The sequence below is a fragment of the Theropithecus gelada genome, chromosome 12 (assembly GCF_003255815.1).
Source record: "Theropithecus gelada isolate Dixy chromosome 12, Tgel_1.0, whole genome shotgun sequence".
Lineage (NCBI taxonomy): Eukaryota > Metazoa > Chordata > Mammalia > Primates > Cercopithecidae > Theropithecus > Theropithecus gelada.
Window position 1 is genome coordinate 95010122 of NC_037680.1, and position 15309 is coordinate 95025430.

At 53.4% G+C, this 15309-nt stretch overlaps 1 protein-coding gene across 2 annotated transcripts in view; it reads left to right on the forward strand.

Moving 5' to 3' along the window:
* Positions 1-1742: 1742 nt before the first annotated feature.
* Positions 1743-15309, forward strand: part of SLC11A1 (solute carrier family 11 member 1) — a 16743-nt gene continuing 3176 nt past the window's right edge. The window contains exons 1-12 of one of the 2 annotated variants that reach the window (XM_025405380.1): positions 1743-2347; positions 2933-3066; positions 4195-4317; positions 5089-5208; positions 6561-6667; positions 7094-7164; positions 7493-7560; positions 7728-7883; positions 10461-10619; positions 12423-12512; positions 12623-12742; positions 14188-14337. In XM_025405380.1, coding sequence (XP_025261165.1) covers positions 2341-2347; positions 2933-3066; positions 4195-4317; positions 5089-5208; positions 6561-6667; positions 7094-7164; positions 7493-7560; positions 7728-7883; positions 10461-10619; positions 12423-12512; positions 12623-12742; positions 14188-14337 — 1305 coding nt within the window. In that variant the 5' untranslated portion in view covers positions 1743-2340. The remainder of the gene's footprint in view (positions 2348-2932; positions 3067-4194; positions 4318-5088; positions 5209-6560; positions 6668-7093; positions 7165-7492; positions 7561-7727; positions 7884-10460; positions 10620-12422; positions 12513-12622; positions 12743-14187; positions 14338-15309) is intronic. The other variant, XM_025405381.1, reaches the window with a different exon arrangement.

Genomic DNA, 15309 nt, shown 5'->3' on the forward strand with positions numbered 1-15309 from the left:
CTCCAGCCTCTTCCATCAATGAGGAGCCAGAAAATTGACTGCCTCTCCCACCCTAGCCTCCCAAACTTCATCTAAGTTTTTGACTGGGTCAGGCACGGTGGCTCAAGCCTGTAATCCCAGCACTTTGGGAGGCCGAGGCAGGCAGATCACTTGAGCCCAGGAGTTCGAGACCAGCGTAGGCAACATGGCAAAAACCTGCCTCTACAAAAAATACAAAAATTAGCAAGGCTTGGTGGCATGCACCTGTGGTTCCAGCTACTCGGGAGGCTGAGCCTGGGAGTTCAAGGCTACCATGAGCCATTATCATGCCACTGCACTCCAGACTGGATGACAGAGTGAGACTCTATCTCAAAAAAAAAAAAAAGAAAAGAAAAGAAAAGAAAGGCTGGGCCGTAGCTCACGCCTGTAATCCCAGCACTTTGGAAGGCTGAGGTGGGCGGATCATGGGGTCAGGAGTTTGAGACCAGCCTGGCCAACATGGTCTCTTTAGTAGCCCGTCTCTACTAAAAAATACAAAAATTGGCTGGGTGTGGTTGGCTGGTGCCTGTAACCCCAGCTACTCAGGAGGCTGAGGCAGGAGAATTGCTTGAAGCCAAGAGGCAGAGGTTGCGGTGAGCCAAGGTTGCGCCATTGCACTCCAGCCTGGGTGACAGAGTAAGACTCCTTCTCGAAATAAATAAATAAATAGATACATACATACAAAAAGTAGCCGGGTATGGTGGCACATGCCTGTAGTCCCAGCTATTCAGGAGGCTGAGGCAGGAGAATTGCTTAAACATGGAGGGCAGGCCGGGCGCGGTGGCTCAAGCCTGTAATCCCAGCACTTTGGGAGGCCGAGACGGGCGGATCACGGGGTCAGGAGATCGAGACCATCCTGGCTAACACGGTGAAACCCCATCTCTACTAAAAAATACAAAAAACTAGCCGGGCGAGGTGGCGGGCGCCTGTGGTCCCAGCTACTCGGGAGGCTGAGGCAGGAGAATGGCGTAAACCCGGGAGGCAGAGCTTGCAGTGAGCTGAGATCCGGCCACTGCACTCCAGCCTGGGCGACAGAGCCAGACTCAGTCTCAAAAAAAAAAAAAAAAAAACATGGAGGGCAGAGGTTGCACTGAGCTGACATTATGCCACTGCACTCCAGTCTGGGCGATAGAGTGAGACTCTCTCTCGAAAAAAAAAAAAAAAAAAAAGGCCAGCATGGTAGCTCACACCTGTAATTCCAGCACTTTGGGAGGCCAAGGTGGGTGGATCATGAGGTCAGGAGATTGAGACCATCCTGCCTATCATGGTGAAACCCCGTCTCTATTAATAATACAAAAAATCAGCCGGGTGTGGTGGTGGTTGCCTGTAGTCCCAGCTACTCGGGAGGCTGAGGCAGGAGAATGGTGTGAACTCGGCAGGTAGAGCTTTTAGTGAGTCGAGATTGTGTCACTGCGCTCCAGCCTGGGCAACAGAGCGAGACTCTGTCTCAAAAAAAAAAAAAAAAAAAAAGAGTTTGAGGCTGCAGTGAACTATGATGACACCACTGCACTTCACACTTCACTCTAGCCTGGGTGACAGAGCGAGACCTTGTCTCTTAAAAAATCAAAAAAAAAAAAAAAAAAGGGAAGGGCGCAGAATAGAATAAACAACTCTGAGAGGGGACATGATCTGGTGACAATCTCGAGTGAATCAGTGGTTGAACCAGGACCAGATCCCAGTGCCCTATCTTCTGGGGACATCCTAGGCCTGAATCTTTAATTCATGTCCCTTCTGCAGTGCCTTTCCTCTGAGGCCCTCAAAGGGAAACTGAGGCCTTTGAGGACATGAAGACTCGCATTAGGCCAACGAACCTTGAAACTCCAGATCGAAGAGAAGAAAGATCTGACTCTGTGTGTATGTGTGTGTGCATATGTGTGTGTGTGTGTGTGTGTGTGTGTGGCAGAGGGGGTTGTGGTCATGGGGTATTGCCATGAACACACAAGGGGCAAGAAGCATCTGAAATCAGAGCTAACTTGGGAGGCACAGAACACAGGGTGCCTGGAAGGGAAACAGATGTATTGTGGGGCACAGGGCAGGCTGGGAGGGGAACAAAGGTCCACTCCATGGGTAACCAGACCCTTCCGCCAGGGCTGGCCACTTCTGCCTTTGGAAAATGTTTCACAACGCCCCATGTTATGTGTATGTGTGAATTGGCCGATGCGAAACGAATGTTGATGTAAGAGGCAGGGCGCTCAGCTACGGATGGGTAACAGGGCGTGGGCTCGCACACTCGCTTGCACCAGTGCCCAGAGACGGGGTGCAAGCTGAGGAGCTGCCCAGAGCACTGCTCACACTCCCAGAATACCTGAATTCGGCATTCCAATGACAGGTGAGTAGTGGCCCCTAGGAACAGAGCCTGATTTGGGGGTGGAGTGGAGGAGGTCACTAGGCTGGTGGAGACTTAAGGAAGCAAGAAAGCCCTTGGTCCCCCATGGAAGCCTCTGGTCTCCCGTGAGAGTCCTGGTCTAGAACACAGTTCTGGACATCAGACTCAATCTCACTGGGCTGGGGTCCTTCACACCCCTAAGGGGTCTACTTTTCCTTTATCTGAAGTCTGTGGATCAAAGCCCCTGGAGCTTTCCGGGCTGCCGGAGAAAGTGAGGGGTCCGGCCAAGGGGCAGACATGTGGCCTGAGCTTGCCCTTCTTCGAGCCTAGGGTCTCTCTGCATTGTCTGTGGCAGGAGATCTGCCTCTGGGCATCTGTCCTCACATGAAAGGACAGTAATTCTGAAGCTGCCACGTCCCACACATCTGGAATGTTTGGTTGAGAGGTGGAGGTGATAGACCCAAGATGGAGGCCAGGGACCTTAGTTTCTCCACTTTTCCGGGAGGAGGAAGCAAGGGAACAGGTGGGTTTAACTCTGGGCCACCAGAAAGAGGCAGGACACTCACCATGCTTCATGTGCCCCAACAGGTGACAAGGGTCCCCAAAGGCTGAGCAGGTCCAGCTATGGCTCCATCTCCAGCCCGACCAGCCCAGGGCCACAGCAAGCACCTCCCAGAGAGACCTACCTGAGTGAGAAGATCCCCATCCCAGACACAAAGCCGGTGGGATGCTAGAAACTTCCTGGGGGCTTGCAAGATTGACAGGATCCTATGGGATCCCATGGGCTGGAGAATAGGGTCTCCTTATAATCATGGGTGACAAGTCCCTTCCAGGTCTGAGCAGCAGTGGTGGACAGTGGCAACTGCCCCTTCCTGCTTCCGTCCCCAGGGCTTAGCTGGGGTGCTTCAGTATTTGTCTAAAATTTCTCAATTAATCTCAGCTTTCCTATGAAGGAAAAGAGGCCTGGGGGGAATTGGGATTGGAGCCTTAAGGACATGTTTTAGCATTTAGGAAAGGGCATAGGGAGAAGTGAAGGAGGCTGCAGGCTGGCATCTAGCATCTAGGATGTTGTCACCTGCATTTCCAGTATCTTCTCTTTTTTTGGAGATGGAGTCTTGCTCTGTAGCCCAGGCTGCGGTGCAATGGCATGCTCTCAGCTCACTGCAACCTCCGCCTCCTGAGTTTAAGCGATTCTCCTGCCTCAGCCTCCCAAGTAGCTGGGATTACAGGCATGCACCACCATGCCAGGCTAATTTTTGTATTTTTAGTAGAGACAGGTTTTCACCATGTTGGCCAGGCTGGTCTCAAACTCCTGAGTTCAAATAATCCGCCCACCTCGGCCTTCCAAAGTGCTGGGATTATAGGCGCTAACCACTGCTCCCAGCCTCCAATATCTTTAGCAGATTTCTAAGCCGATAGGCCATGCCCTGGAACAGGGTGGGGGATCATAACCTCAGTGGACCACAGAGAGGAGGCCCTGTGGTCGGAAAAGGGGCTGGGGAGGGAGGAGCTGGGTCAGGGAGGCTTGGCCCCCTCACCCCCTTAGACAGCCCCCTGTGGGGTCTCTGAGGACCTGACAAGTCAGGGCTTGAGAGGGGCAGGCAGTTCAGGTGCAAGCCGGTTGCTGAGCTTAGCAGATCCAGAAAGCAGATCCTCTGTGACTCATCAGAGCATGCTGCTTCCTCCACCCATGCCCTCCCCATCCCCTGGGTGGCAGACCCAGGAACGGGCCATGGAGGGCAGGGCTGGGCTGACGAGCCTGTTGGGGCTCCTCTAGGGGATGGCCAAGGTGAACTGCCACCATCCCTATACCCAGGACCCCCTCACTCTACTCCTCCCACCCCCCACAGGGCACCTTCAGCCTGCGGAAGCTATGGGCCTTCACGGGGCCTGGTTTCCTCATGAGCATTGCTTTCCTGGACCCAGGAAACATCGAGTCAGATCTTCAGGCTGGCGCCGTGGCGGGATTCAAAGTAACTAAGTCGGGACCTGAGTGGGGACACGTTCGAGAGGGAGGTGACCAGGCTAAGTGTTGAAGGCCCCTGCTGGCCATATTTCTCCAGTGTGGCCTGGGAGCTGGTGTTAAGTTCAAATGGGTCCGAAAAGGGTCCCCAGGGCAACCCTGCCAGAAGGTGGGACATTTGTGTGGGGGGTAGGGGACTGGGCACCTCTCTTTTAAAAAAAAAAAAAACTATTTACTTATTTAATTTTATTTTTTTGAGATGGAGTCTCACTCTGTCGCCCAGGCTGGAGTACAGTGGCACAATCTTGGCTCACTGCAACCTCTGCCTCCCGGGTTCAAGTGATTCTCCTGCCTCAAGCTCCCAAGTAGTGCCCGCCACCACGCCTGGCTAATTTTTGTATTTTTAGTAGAGACGGGGTTTCACTATGTGGGCCAGACTGGTCTTGAACTCCTGACCTCAAGTGATCCACCCATCTCCCAAAGTGCTGGGATTACAGGTGTGAGTCACCTCGCCTGGCGTAATTTATTTATTTATTTAGAGATGGGGGTCTCACTATGTTGCTCAGGCTGGTCTTGAACTCCTGGACTCAAAGCAATCCTCCCACCTTAGCCTTTTAAAGTGCTGGGATTACAGGCGTGAACTACCAGCACTCTGCCAGGACGGGACTCCATCTCTCCCACCCCCTCCCTAAGGAGTGTCCTTGGTTGGAGGGTACCACGAACTCAGGGGCTTTCTGCGGCTGGCCACTCTGGTTGAAGGCCTCTCCCTGCCTCCTCACAGCTTCTCTGGGTGCTGCTCTGGGCCACGTTGTTGGGCTTGCTCTGCCAGCGACTGGCTGCACGTCTGGGCGTGGTGACAGGCAAGGACTTGGGTGAAGTCTGCCATCTCTACTACCCTAAGGTGAGCTTGGCGGGCCTGGACAGGGAGAACCTCTGGCCCCAAACCCCAAACAGCCATTTCCAGCTTCCACGATCAAATAAGCACATCATCTCACATGGGGCGTCCCAAGTCTATTTGTTTTTTGTTGTTGTTGTTGTTTGTTTGTTTTTCAGTTGGAGTCTTGCTCCGTCGCCCAGTCAGGAGTGCAGTGATGGGATCTCCACTCACTGCAACCTCTACCTCCCAGGTTCAAGCAATTCTCCTGCCTCAGCCTCTCGAGTAGCTGGGATTACAGGCACCCACCACCATGATCAGCTAATTTTTGTAATTTTAGTAGAAACAGGGTTTCACCATGTTGGCCAGGCTGGTCTCAAACTCCTGACCTCAGATGATCCACCCACCTCAGTCTCCCAAAGTGCTGGGATTACAGGCATGAGCCACCGCACCCAGCCCCAATTCCATTTGATAGATGAAAAAACTGAGGCTCAAACTGATAGCACACAGTCTAGAGGGACATGAGAGGCATGCCATTTCATAGAAGGGGCAATTAAAATTTGGGAAAGTGACTTGCCCAAGACAAAAAATGGGAGGCATCAGCTCAGGAATGGTCATTGGCTGGGGTGGACCCTGGGGACTTGGCTGTTGTGAGTGTCCAGTTTGGAAAACAGAAATTATAGCACTAGACATTTCAAAGGTATTGAATGCAGGGATTGAAAGGTTTGGGAGGGCTTGGGGGGCAAGGGAAGAGGGTGTTACCCAAAGATCAGAAAGCTGCTACACCCCTGGCACAAGCCCCAGAGCCATCCTTTGCTGCTGAGCTCCTGGAAACATTATTGACATTGATGAAATGGCCACTAGTGTTGCCAGAGCCCAGGTTGCCTGGTGCCACTGCCAGAAATACCACAAGAAGCAGGGGAAAAAGTGGTTTATCTCAGCCAGGGAAGGTGGCTCACGCCTGTAATCCCAGCACTTTGGGAGGCTGAGGCGGGTGGATCACCTGAGGTCGGGAGTTCGAGACCAGCCTGACCAACATGGAGAAATCTCGTCTCTACTATACAAAACTAGCCGGGCATGGTGGTGCATGCCTGTAATCCCAGCTACTCAGGAGGCTGAGGCAGGAGAATCGCTTGAACCTGAGAGGGGGAGAGTGTGGTGAGCTGAGATTGTGCCATTGCACTCCAGGCTGGGCAACAAGAGCGAAATTCCATCTCAAAAAAAAAAAAAAAAAAAGTTTATCTCTGCCTTTCCATCTCCTGTAAGCTCTTCCTACATAATATAGGAAGCCAATTGGCAAGACTGTCTTGTAAATGTAGTCTGAGACAACAGACAAATAACCAGCCCACCCCTAATGCAGGATTATCTCCTCCCCATAGGTGCCCCGCACACTCCTCTGGCTGACCATCGAACTAGCCATTGTGGGCTCCGACATGCAGGAAGTCATCGGCACAGCCATTGCATTCAATCTGCTCTCAGCTGGACGGTACCGCCCCAGTGTACCCCAACTCTTGAGGCCAGGCCGAGAACAGCTGCTGCTACTTCCCGTCCCCTCCCCTCAATGAGTCCCTCCCAGAGTTTATTTTATCCTGCTCTCCCCTCTGAAGCAGGGCTGCTGCCCTATTTTCCAGAAATGTAAAGTGATTTGTCTAAAGTAACACAGATGTGAGTCATGCAGGACTTTGGGATTGCAGCCCCAAACTCCCTGCTGCGCCGGGTGCCAGGTCTCTCCTCTAGCTCTGCCCAGCCTCAACTGTTCTATGCCACACTCCCACTCCCCTTGCCCTAGCTGTCTGGGGGCACTTAGGGTCCTGCTCCCAGGAGGCCAGATTCCTGTCTCCAGCCCTGAGGCTACCTAGGAGTTACAGACCCCTGGACCAGGCTGGGCTGACCCGGGTCACTCTGGTTTCAGAATCCCACTCTGGGGTGGCGTCCTCATCACCATCGTGGACACCTTCTTCTTCCTCTTCCTCGATAACTATGGTGGGTGCACACCCCATCTCATAGGGGAGTGGTGGTGGTGAGGGTGCTCTACTGGGAGAAGGGCTCTGACATCGAACTGCCTGAGCGCACCTGAGCTCCCTCACTCTCCCTGGGTGGCCTCTAGCAAGTTACTTGGACATCCCTTTCTTCACCTGTAACGTGGGGAAATAATAGCACAGACATCAGAGGGTGGTTGTGAAGACTGACTGAGGTAACAAATGTTAAGCACTTGGCACTGTGCCTGAAAGCGCTCATAGTATTAGCCATTACGAATTGTTGATGTTACAGATTTTTTTCGTTGGTTTGTTTGGTTTGTTCTGCTCTGTAGGGTTGCGGAAGCTGGAAGCTTTTTTTGGACTCCTTATAACCATTATGGCCTTGACCTTTGGCTATGAGGTAGGAAGCCAGTGCTGCAACCCCCCTGCGGACCCCCCAAGATTATTCCTCTCCCTTCCCTCTGGCCGCTAACTGCGTGGGGGTGGGGTGGGATGGAGGCTGAGAAATGATGACCGCGGCGTGGTTGCGAGGGGCGGGGCTTGTCCTGACCAGGCTCCTCCCTGCAGTATGTGGTGGCGCGTCCTGACCAGGGAGCGCTTCTTCGGGGCCTGCTCCTGCCCTCGTGCCCGGGCTGCGGCCACCCCGAGCTGCTGCAGGCGGTGGGCATTGTTGGCGCCATCATCATGCCCCACAACATCTACCTGCACTCGGCCCTGGTCAAGGTGAGCAGCGGGGAGGGCAAAGGAGACCCCCACTCAGTGGGAGCCATGCTGGCCCCGCCTCCAAGCCTGGAGCCCCTCCCCTTCCTTCCGTCAGGATTTTCGGAGCCTGTAATAATTGAGGGTCAGGCGGGACGCGGTGTCTCACGCCTGTAATCCCAGCACTTTGGGAGGCCGAGGCGGGCGGATCACGAGGTCAAGAGATCGAGACCATCCTGGCCAACATGGCGAAACCCCGTCTCTACTAAAAATACAAAAACTAGCTAGGCGTGGTGGCGCGCGCCTGTAGTCCCAGCGACTCCGGCTGAGGCAGGAGAATCGCTTGAACCGGGAGGCAGAGGTTGCGATGAGCCGAGATCGCGCCACTGCACCGCCACTGCACCTCTCCAACCTGGCGACAGAGCGAGACTGTCTCAAAAAAAAAAAAAAAAAAAAGTGTCTACTGTGCGCTGGGAGGAACAGACAGTCAAGGCCCCTGCCCTTCTAGAGTTTCCGTGCTAGTAGGGTAGACGGACAACAAGCCAAGTAACAAACAAAGGAAAGAATTATAGGCCGGGCGCGGTGGTTCACGCCTGTAATCCCAGCACTTCGGGAGGCCGAGGCGGGCGGATCACGAGGTCAGGAGTTTGAGACCAGCCTGGCCAACATGGTGAAATCCTGTCTCTACTAAAAATATAAAAAATTAGCCGGGAGTGGCGGCGCGTGCCTGTAATCCCAGCTACTGGGGAGGCTGAGGCAGGAGAATTGCTTGAAGCCAGTAGGCGGAAGTTGCAGTGAGGGGAGATCATGCCATTGCACTCCAGCCTGAGTGACAGAGCTAGACTCCCATCTCAAAAAAAAAAAAAAAGAAAGAAAGAAAGAAAAGAAAAAAGAGAAAAAGAACTGTAGAGCTGGGCGAGGTGGCTGACGTCTGTAATCCCAACACTTTGGGAAGCAGGTGGATCGCTTGAGCCCAGGAGTTTTGAGACCAGCCTGGGCAACATGGTGAAACCCTGTCTCTACTAACAAAAAATAAAATATAGGCCGGGCGCGGTGGCTCAAGCCTGTAATCCCAGCACTTTGGGAGGCCGAGATGGGCGGATCACGAGGCCAGGAGATCGAGACCATCCTGGCTAACACGGTGAAACCCCGTCTCTACTAAGAAATACAAAAAATAGCCGGGCGAGGTGGCAGCGCCTGTAGTCCCAGCTACTCGGGAGGCTGAGGCCGGAGAATGGCGTGAAGCCGGGAGGCGGAGCTTGCAGTGAGCTGAGATCCGGCCAGTGCACTCCAGCCTGGGCGACAGCGCGAGACTCCGTCTCAAAAAAAAAAAATAAATAAATAAAAATAAAATAAAATAAAATAAAAAATAAATAAAATAAATTAGTTGGGTGTTGTGCACACCTGTAGTCCTAGTTAGTCAGGAGGTTGAGGCTTGAGTCCCAGAGGTCGAGGCTGCAGTGAGCTGAGATCCCACCACTGCACTTCAACCTGAGTGACACAGCGAGACCCTCTCAAAAAAAAAAAATAATAATAATAATTGTGAAAGGGACTCTGAAGTAAACAAAACAGAGAAATATGATAGAGAATGACTGAAAGTTGGGGAAGCAGATCAGGGAAAAGATATTACAAGCAGAGGGAAAGCAAGTGCAAAGGCCATGGGCAGAAATGAATAAGGCTTGGGTCCCTAACAGCCTAACAGTGGCTCACACCTGTAATCTCAGCACTCGAGGAGGCCAAGACAGGAGAATGCTTGAGCCCAGGAGTTCAAGACTAGCTTCAGCAAGACCCTGTCTCTACAGAAAATTAAAAAATTAGGCCGGGCGCGGTGGCTCAAGCCTGTAATCCCAGCACTTTGGGAGGCCGAGACAGGCGGATCACGAGGTCGGGAGATCGAGACCATCCTGGCTAACACGGTGAAACCCCGTTTCTACTAAAAATATACAAAAAAAAACTAGCCAGGCGAGGTGGCGGGTGCCTGTAGTTCCAGCTACTCGGGAGGCTGAGGCAGGAGAATGGCGTAAACCTGGGAGGCGTAGCTTGCAGTGAGCTGAGATCTGGCCACTGCACTCCAGCCTGGGTGACAGAGCGAGACTCCGTCTCAAAAATAAATAAATAAATAAAAATAAAAATAAAAAATTAGTTGTGGTGATGTGTGTCTGTGGTCCCAGCTACTCAGGAGGCTGGGGCAGGAGGATCACTTGGGCCCATGATTTGGAGGCTGCAGTGAGCCATGCATTGCACCACGGCACTCCAGCCTGGGTGACAGAACAAGACCTGTCTCTAAAAAATAAAATAAAGTAAGCCGGACATGTCTGAGGATGGAAAAAGGTGAGTGAAGGAGCGTGTCAGGACCTGAGGTAGCCAGGGACCTCAAAGGCCAGCCTTGCTTCACCCACAAAGTGGCTCGCAGTGGTCAGGCTGCTGTGGCAAGAACAGAGATGTAGCAGTCCGTCGGCTGACCTGAGCCTGTCCCAAACTGCCACGCAGGGGACTTGAAAAGGTATTGGGCTTTGGGGAGAACATAGAAGTGTGAGGGTGGGGGACACTGTGGTGACTCTGAGGGACTTTGGCACTTCCCTCTCCCTTTGACTTTTGTAGTCTCGAGAGATAGACCGAGCCCGCCGAGTGGACATCAGAGAAGCCAACATGTACTTCCTGATTGAGGCCACCATCGCCCTGTCCGTCTCCTTTATCATCAACCTCTTTGTCATGGCTGTCTTTGGGCAGGCCTTCTACCAGCAAACCAACCAGGCTGCGGTGAGACACACTTTCCCCTGCACCTGAGGCCACACGCGTACTTATGTCCTGTAAGCCTTGCCGAGGACCCTAGGCAATGCAGCTGAGCCCTTCTGAGTCTCTGCCCTGATAATCTTCCCTGTTGGCAGATATCATTCATTCAGCAAATAATCATCGAGCATTTGTTTGTTTGTTTGTTTTTGAGATAGAGCCTTGCACTGTTGCCCAGGCTGGAGTGCAGTGGCACGATCTCGGCTCACTGCAAGCTTCACCTCCTGGGTTCACACCATTCTCCTGCTTCAGCCTCTCAAGTAGCTGAGACTACAGACCCCCGCCACCATGCCCAGCTGATGTTTTGTACTTTTAGTAGAGACGGGGTTTTGCCGTGTTAGCCTGGATGGTCTCGATTTCCTGATCTTGTGATCTGCCTGCCTTGGCCTCCCAAAGTGTTGGGATTACAGGTGTGAGCCACCATGCCCGGCTGAGCATTTGTTATGTACCAAGCACATCCTAGACTCTGGGGATACAGCAGTCAATGCTACAAAGACCCAGTTCTCTGCAGCTTAAATGGGGAGCGAGGTGAGCAGACAGGAATGAATCCCGAAGGGTAGTGCAGAGTGGGAAGAAATAAAGGGGGTGAAGAAGCATAGTTGGGGGTATGGGAGTGGGGTCTGCATTAGCCCAGGTGGTCAGGAAAGGCTCTTGGAAGAGGTGACATTTGTGCTAATACTGGAAAAGGAGCTAGGCGATTCCTCCCTGACTCTCTGGGATCTGGGACCTGTGTCTGCCTCCCCTTCTGAGTGGATCTCAGTCATGAGGCTCTAACAACTGCAGCCAGGGTTGGGGGCTTCCTGAATGCTAAGCCCTGTGGGAGAAGGTGTGGCCAGGCCTCCAAGGACCTGGGCACTGCCACTGCCTTGCTCTGTGACCTTGGGAGGTCACACTCCTCCCTGGGTCTCACTCTGTTCCTTGGTACAAGGAGGGAGATCAACATCGGGATTGCAAACCCTTGTCTTCAAGATCAGACAGGCGCAGAGCTGTGGGAAGTGGACAGTGTGAGGAGGGCATGGCAGCCAGCTGTCTCTGTGCTGATGCCAGCTCTTACGAACATAAAAGAAGCTGGAAACAGGCCGGGGGCGGTGGCTCATGCCTGCAATCCCAGCACTTTGGGAGGCTGAGGCAGATGGATCACCTGAGGTCAGGAGTTCAAGACCAGCCTGACCAACATGGAGAAACCCCGTCTCTACTAAAAAAAATACAAACTTAGCTGGGGTGGTGGCGCATGCCTGTAATCCCAGCTACTTGGGGAGGCTGAGGCAGGAGAATCGCTTGAACCCAGGAGGCGGAGGTTGCGGTGAGCCGAGATTGCACCATTGCACTCCAGCCTGGGCAACAAGAGCGAAGCTATGTCTCAAACAAAAACAAAAACAAAAACAAAACAAACAAAAAGAAGCTGGAAACTGGGTTCTCATGCCAGGCCTTCTCAATTTTAAATGTTGGCAACAAATCCATATTAAAGAAAAAAAAAAACCCACCGGGCGCGGTGGCTCATGCCTGTAATCCCAGCACTTTGGGAGGCTGAGGCAGGTGGCTCGCTTGGGAGTTCAAGACCAGCCTGGGCAACATGACAAGACCCCCATCGCTACAAAACATAAAAGCAAAACAAAACAAAACCCGACTTATTTTGTTAGTCAAACAAAATATGTCTGGCCACATTCAGCCTTGGGCCACCAGTTTTGGAACCCTGGTCAAGGCTAGGCAGTCCAGTTTCCCAAGGCTAAGCGTGCTCCTCACATCTTCCTTCTACTGCCCTGGTACCCGCAGTTCAACATCTGTGCCAACAGCAGCCTCCACGACTACGCCAAGATCTTCCCCATGAACAACGCCACCGTGGCCGTGGACATTTACCAGGGGGTGAGCGAGGGTGGGCGGGGAGGGCGAGGCCCAGAGAGACGCCCGCCCCGCCCACCGAGGGGCGGGGCCTAGGGCGGGGCCACCGGTCCGACCACACTCCGTCCCTGCAGGGCGTGATTCTGGGCTGCCTGTTCGGCCCCGCGGCCCTCTACATCTGGGCCATAGGTCTCCTGGCGGCCGGGCAGAGCTCCACCATGACGGGCACCTACGCGGGACAGTTCGTGATGGAGGTGGGGCAGGGGGCGGTCCCGGGCGGGCAAGGGGTCCAAGGACACTTTGGACACTCCAGCAGGCACACTACTGGAGGCTAGGGCTCCGGGCCGGGCCTTGTGGTTCCTTTTTCTTTTCTTTCTTTTCTGTTTTCTTCCTTCTTTTTTTTTTTTTTTTGTCGTTGTTGTTGTTGTTGAGACGGAGTCTCGCTCTTGTCTCCCAGGCTGGAGTGCAGTGGTGCGATCTCGGCTCACTGCAACCTCCCCCTCCCAGGTTCAAGCTTCTCCTGCCTCAGCCTCCTTAGTAGCTGGGATTTCAGGCACTTGCCACCACGCCTGGCTAATTTTTGTATTGTTAGTAGAGACGGAGTTTCACTGTGTTGGCCAGGCTGGTCTCAAGCCCTTGACCTCGTGATCCGCCCGCCTTGGCCTCCCAAAGTGCTGGGATTACAAGTGTGAGCCACTGAGCCTGGCCTTTTCTTTTTTTCTTTTTCTTTTTTTTTTTTTTTTGAGATAGGATCTCACTCTGTCACCCAGACTGGAGTGCAGTGGCTCAATCTAGGCTCACTGCAACCTCTGCCTCCCAGGCTCAAGCCATTCTCCTGCTCTCCTGCCTCAGCCTCCCGCGTAGCTGGGATTATAGGCATGCGCCACCACGCCCGGCTAATTTTTGTATTTTTAGTAGAGCCGGGGTTTCACCATGTTGGCCAAGCTGGTCTTGAACTCCTGACCTCAAATGATCCATCTGCCTCGGCTTCCCAAAGTACTGGGATTACAGACGTGAGCCACTGCTCCCGGCCTTTTCTTTTCTTTCTTTCTTTCTCCCCCCTCCCCGCCCCCCTCCCCCCGCACTTCTTTCTTTCTTTTTTGAGACAGGATTTCACTCTGTTGCTCAGGCTGAAGTGCAATGGTGCCATCACAGCTCGCTGCAACCTCATCCTCAGCCTCCCAAGTCGCTGGGACCACAGGCTCATGCTACCACACCGGGCTAATTTTTAAAGTTATTTGTAGAGATGTGGTCTTCCTATGTTTCCTAGGCTGGTCTTGAACTCCTGGGCTCAAGTGATCTTCCTGCCTTGGCTTCCCAGAGTGCTGGGATTACAGACCCCACCCAGCTTTTGTTTCCTTCACGTAGCCCAGAGGGCGACACTATAAGCCCCATTTTACAGATGAGAAAACTGAGATCCCGACAGATGAGGCGACTTGCCGGAAGCTGCAGACCCAGGACTAACAGAAGCCTTTTCCCCCAAACTGTTTAGTCTTCAGCAGCCAGCTATGGGATGGGAGCCCTCCATTTCTCCCCACCCACCCCCTCTTGCTGCCTAGGGACAGAGCTGCCCCCAATTCAACAGTGGAAAAACAGAGCATGCCCCCAGGGATAAATCAGTTGAGGGACTACAGAGGATCTCTCCTCTGGAATCCCCAGTCCTGTCTACTCCCCACCAAGGAGCTCACCCCCACCCCAGGGATTCCTCAGGCTGCGGTGGTCACGCTTCGCCCGCGTCCTCCTCACCCGCTCCTGTGCCATCCTGCCCACCGTGCTTGTGGCTGTCTTCCGGGACCTGAGGGACTTGTCCGGCCTCAATGATCTGCTCAATGTGCTGCAGAGCCTGCTGGTGAGATGCACGAAACCCACCAGCCCTGCCCGCTGCTGAGCTAAACAGGACCTCTAGCAACCCTCATGCTGAGCCTCGCCTGGGCCTGCCAGGCCCTGTCCTAGGCACACCTTGCCTACAAGGCTTCCATTGTCCCCACAGCCACCCTGGGGGCAGGAGGGTAGGAATCACCATTATCCTTCCCCCCTCCCCCGGCCCCAGATGGTCTCCCTCTGTTACCCAGGCTGGAGTGCAGTGGTTCAATCATGGCTCACTGCAGCTTGCCCTCCCAGGCTCTAGCAATCTTCCCACCTCAGGCTCCTGAGTACCAGGGACTACAGGTGCACACCATCACACCGAGCTAATTTTTTTTTTTTTTTTGAGATGGAGTTTCACTCTTGTTACCCAGGCTGGATTGCAGTGGTGAGATCTCGGCTCACTGCAACCTCTGCCTCCCAGGTTCAAGTGATTCTTCTGCCTCAGCCTCCTAAGTAACTGAGATTACAAGCGCTCACCATCACACCCAGCTAATTTTTTGTATTTTTAGTAGAGACAGGGTTTCATCATGTTGGCCAGGATGGTCTCAAACTCCTGACCTCAGGTGATCCACCTGCCTCGACCTCCCAAAGTGCAGGGATTACAGGCGCGAGCCACCGTGGCAGGTCTAATTTTTTTTTTTTTTTTTGAGACAGAGTCTCGCTCTGTTGCCGAGGCTGGAGTGCAGTGGAACGATCTCAGCTCACTGCAAGCTCCGCCTCCCGGGATCACGCCATTCTCCTGCGTCAGCCTCCCGAGTAGCTGGGACTACAGGCGCCCGCCACCACGCCCGGCTAATTTTTTGTATTTTTTTTAGTAGAGACGGGGTTTTACCGTGTTAGCCAGGATGGTCTTGATCTCCTGACCTTGTGATCCGCCCGCCTCAGCCTCCCAAAGTGCTGGGATTACAGGCATGAGCCACCGCACCTGGCCTTTTTTTTTTTTTTTTTTTTTTAG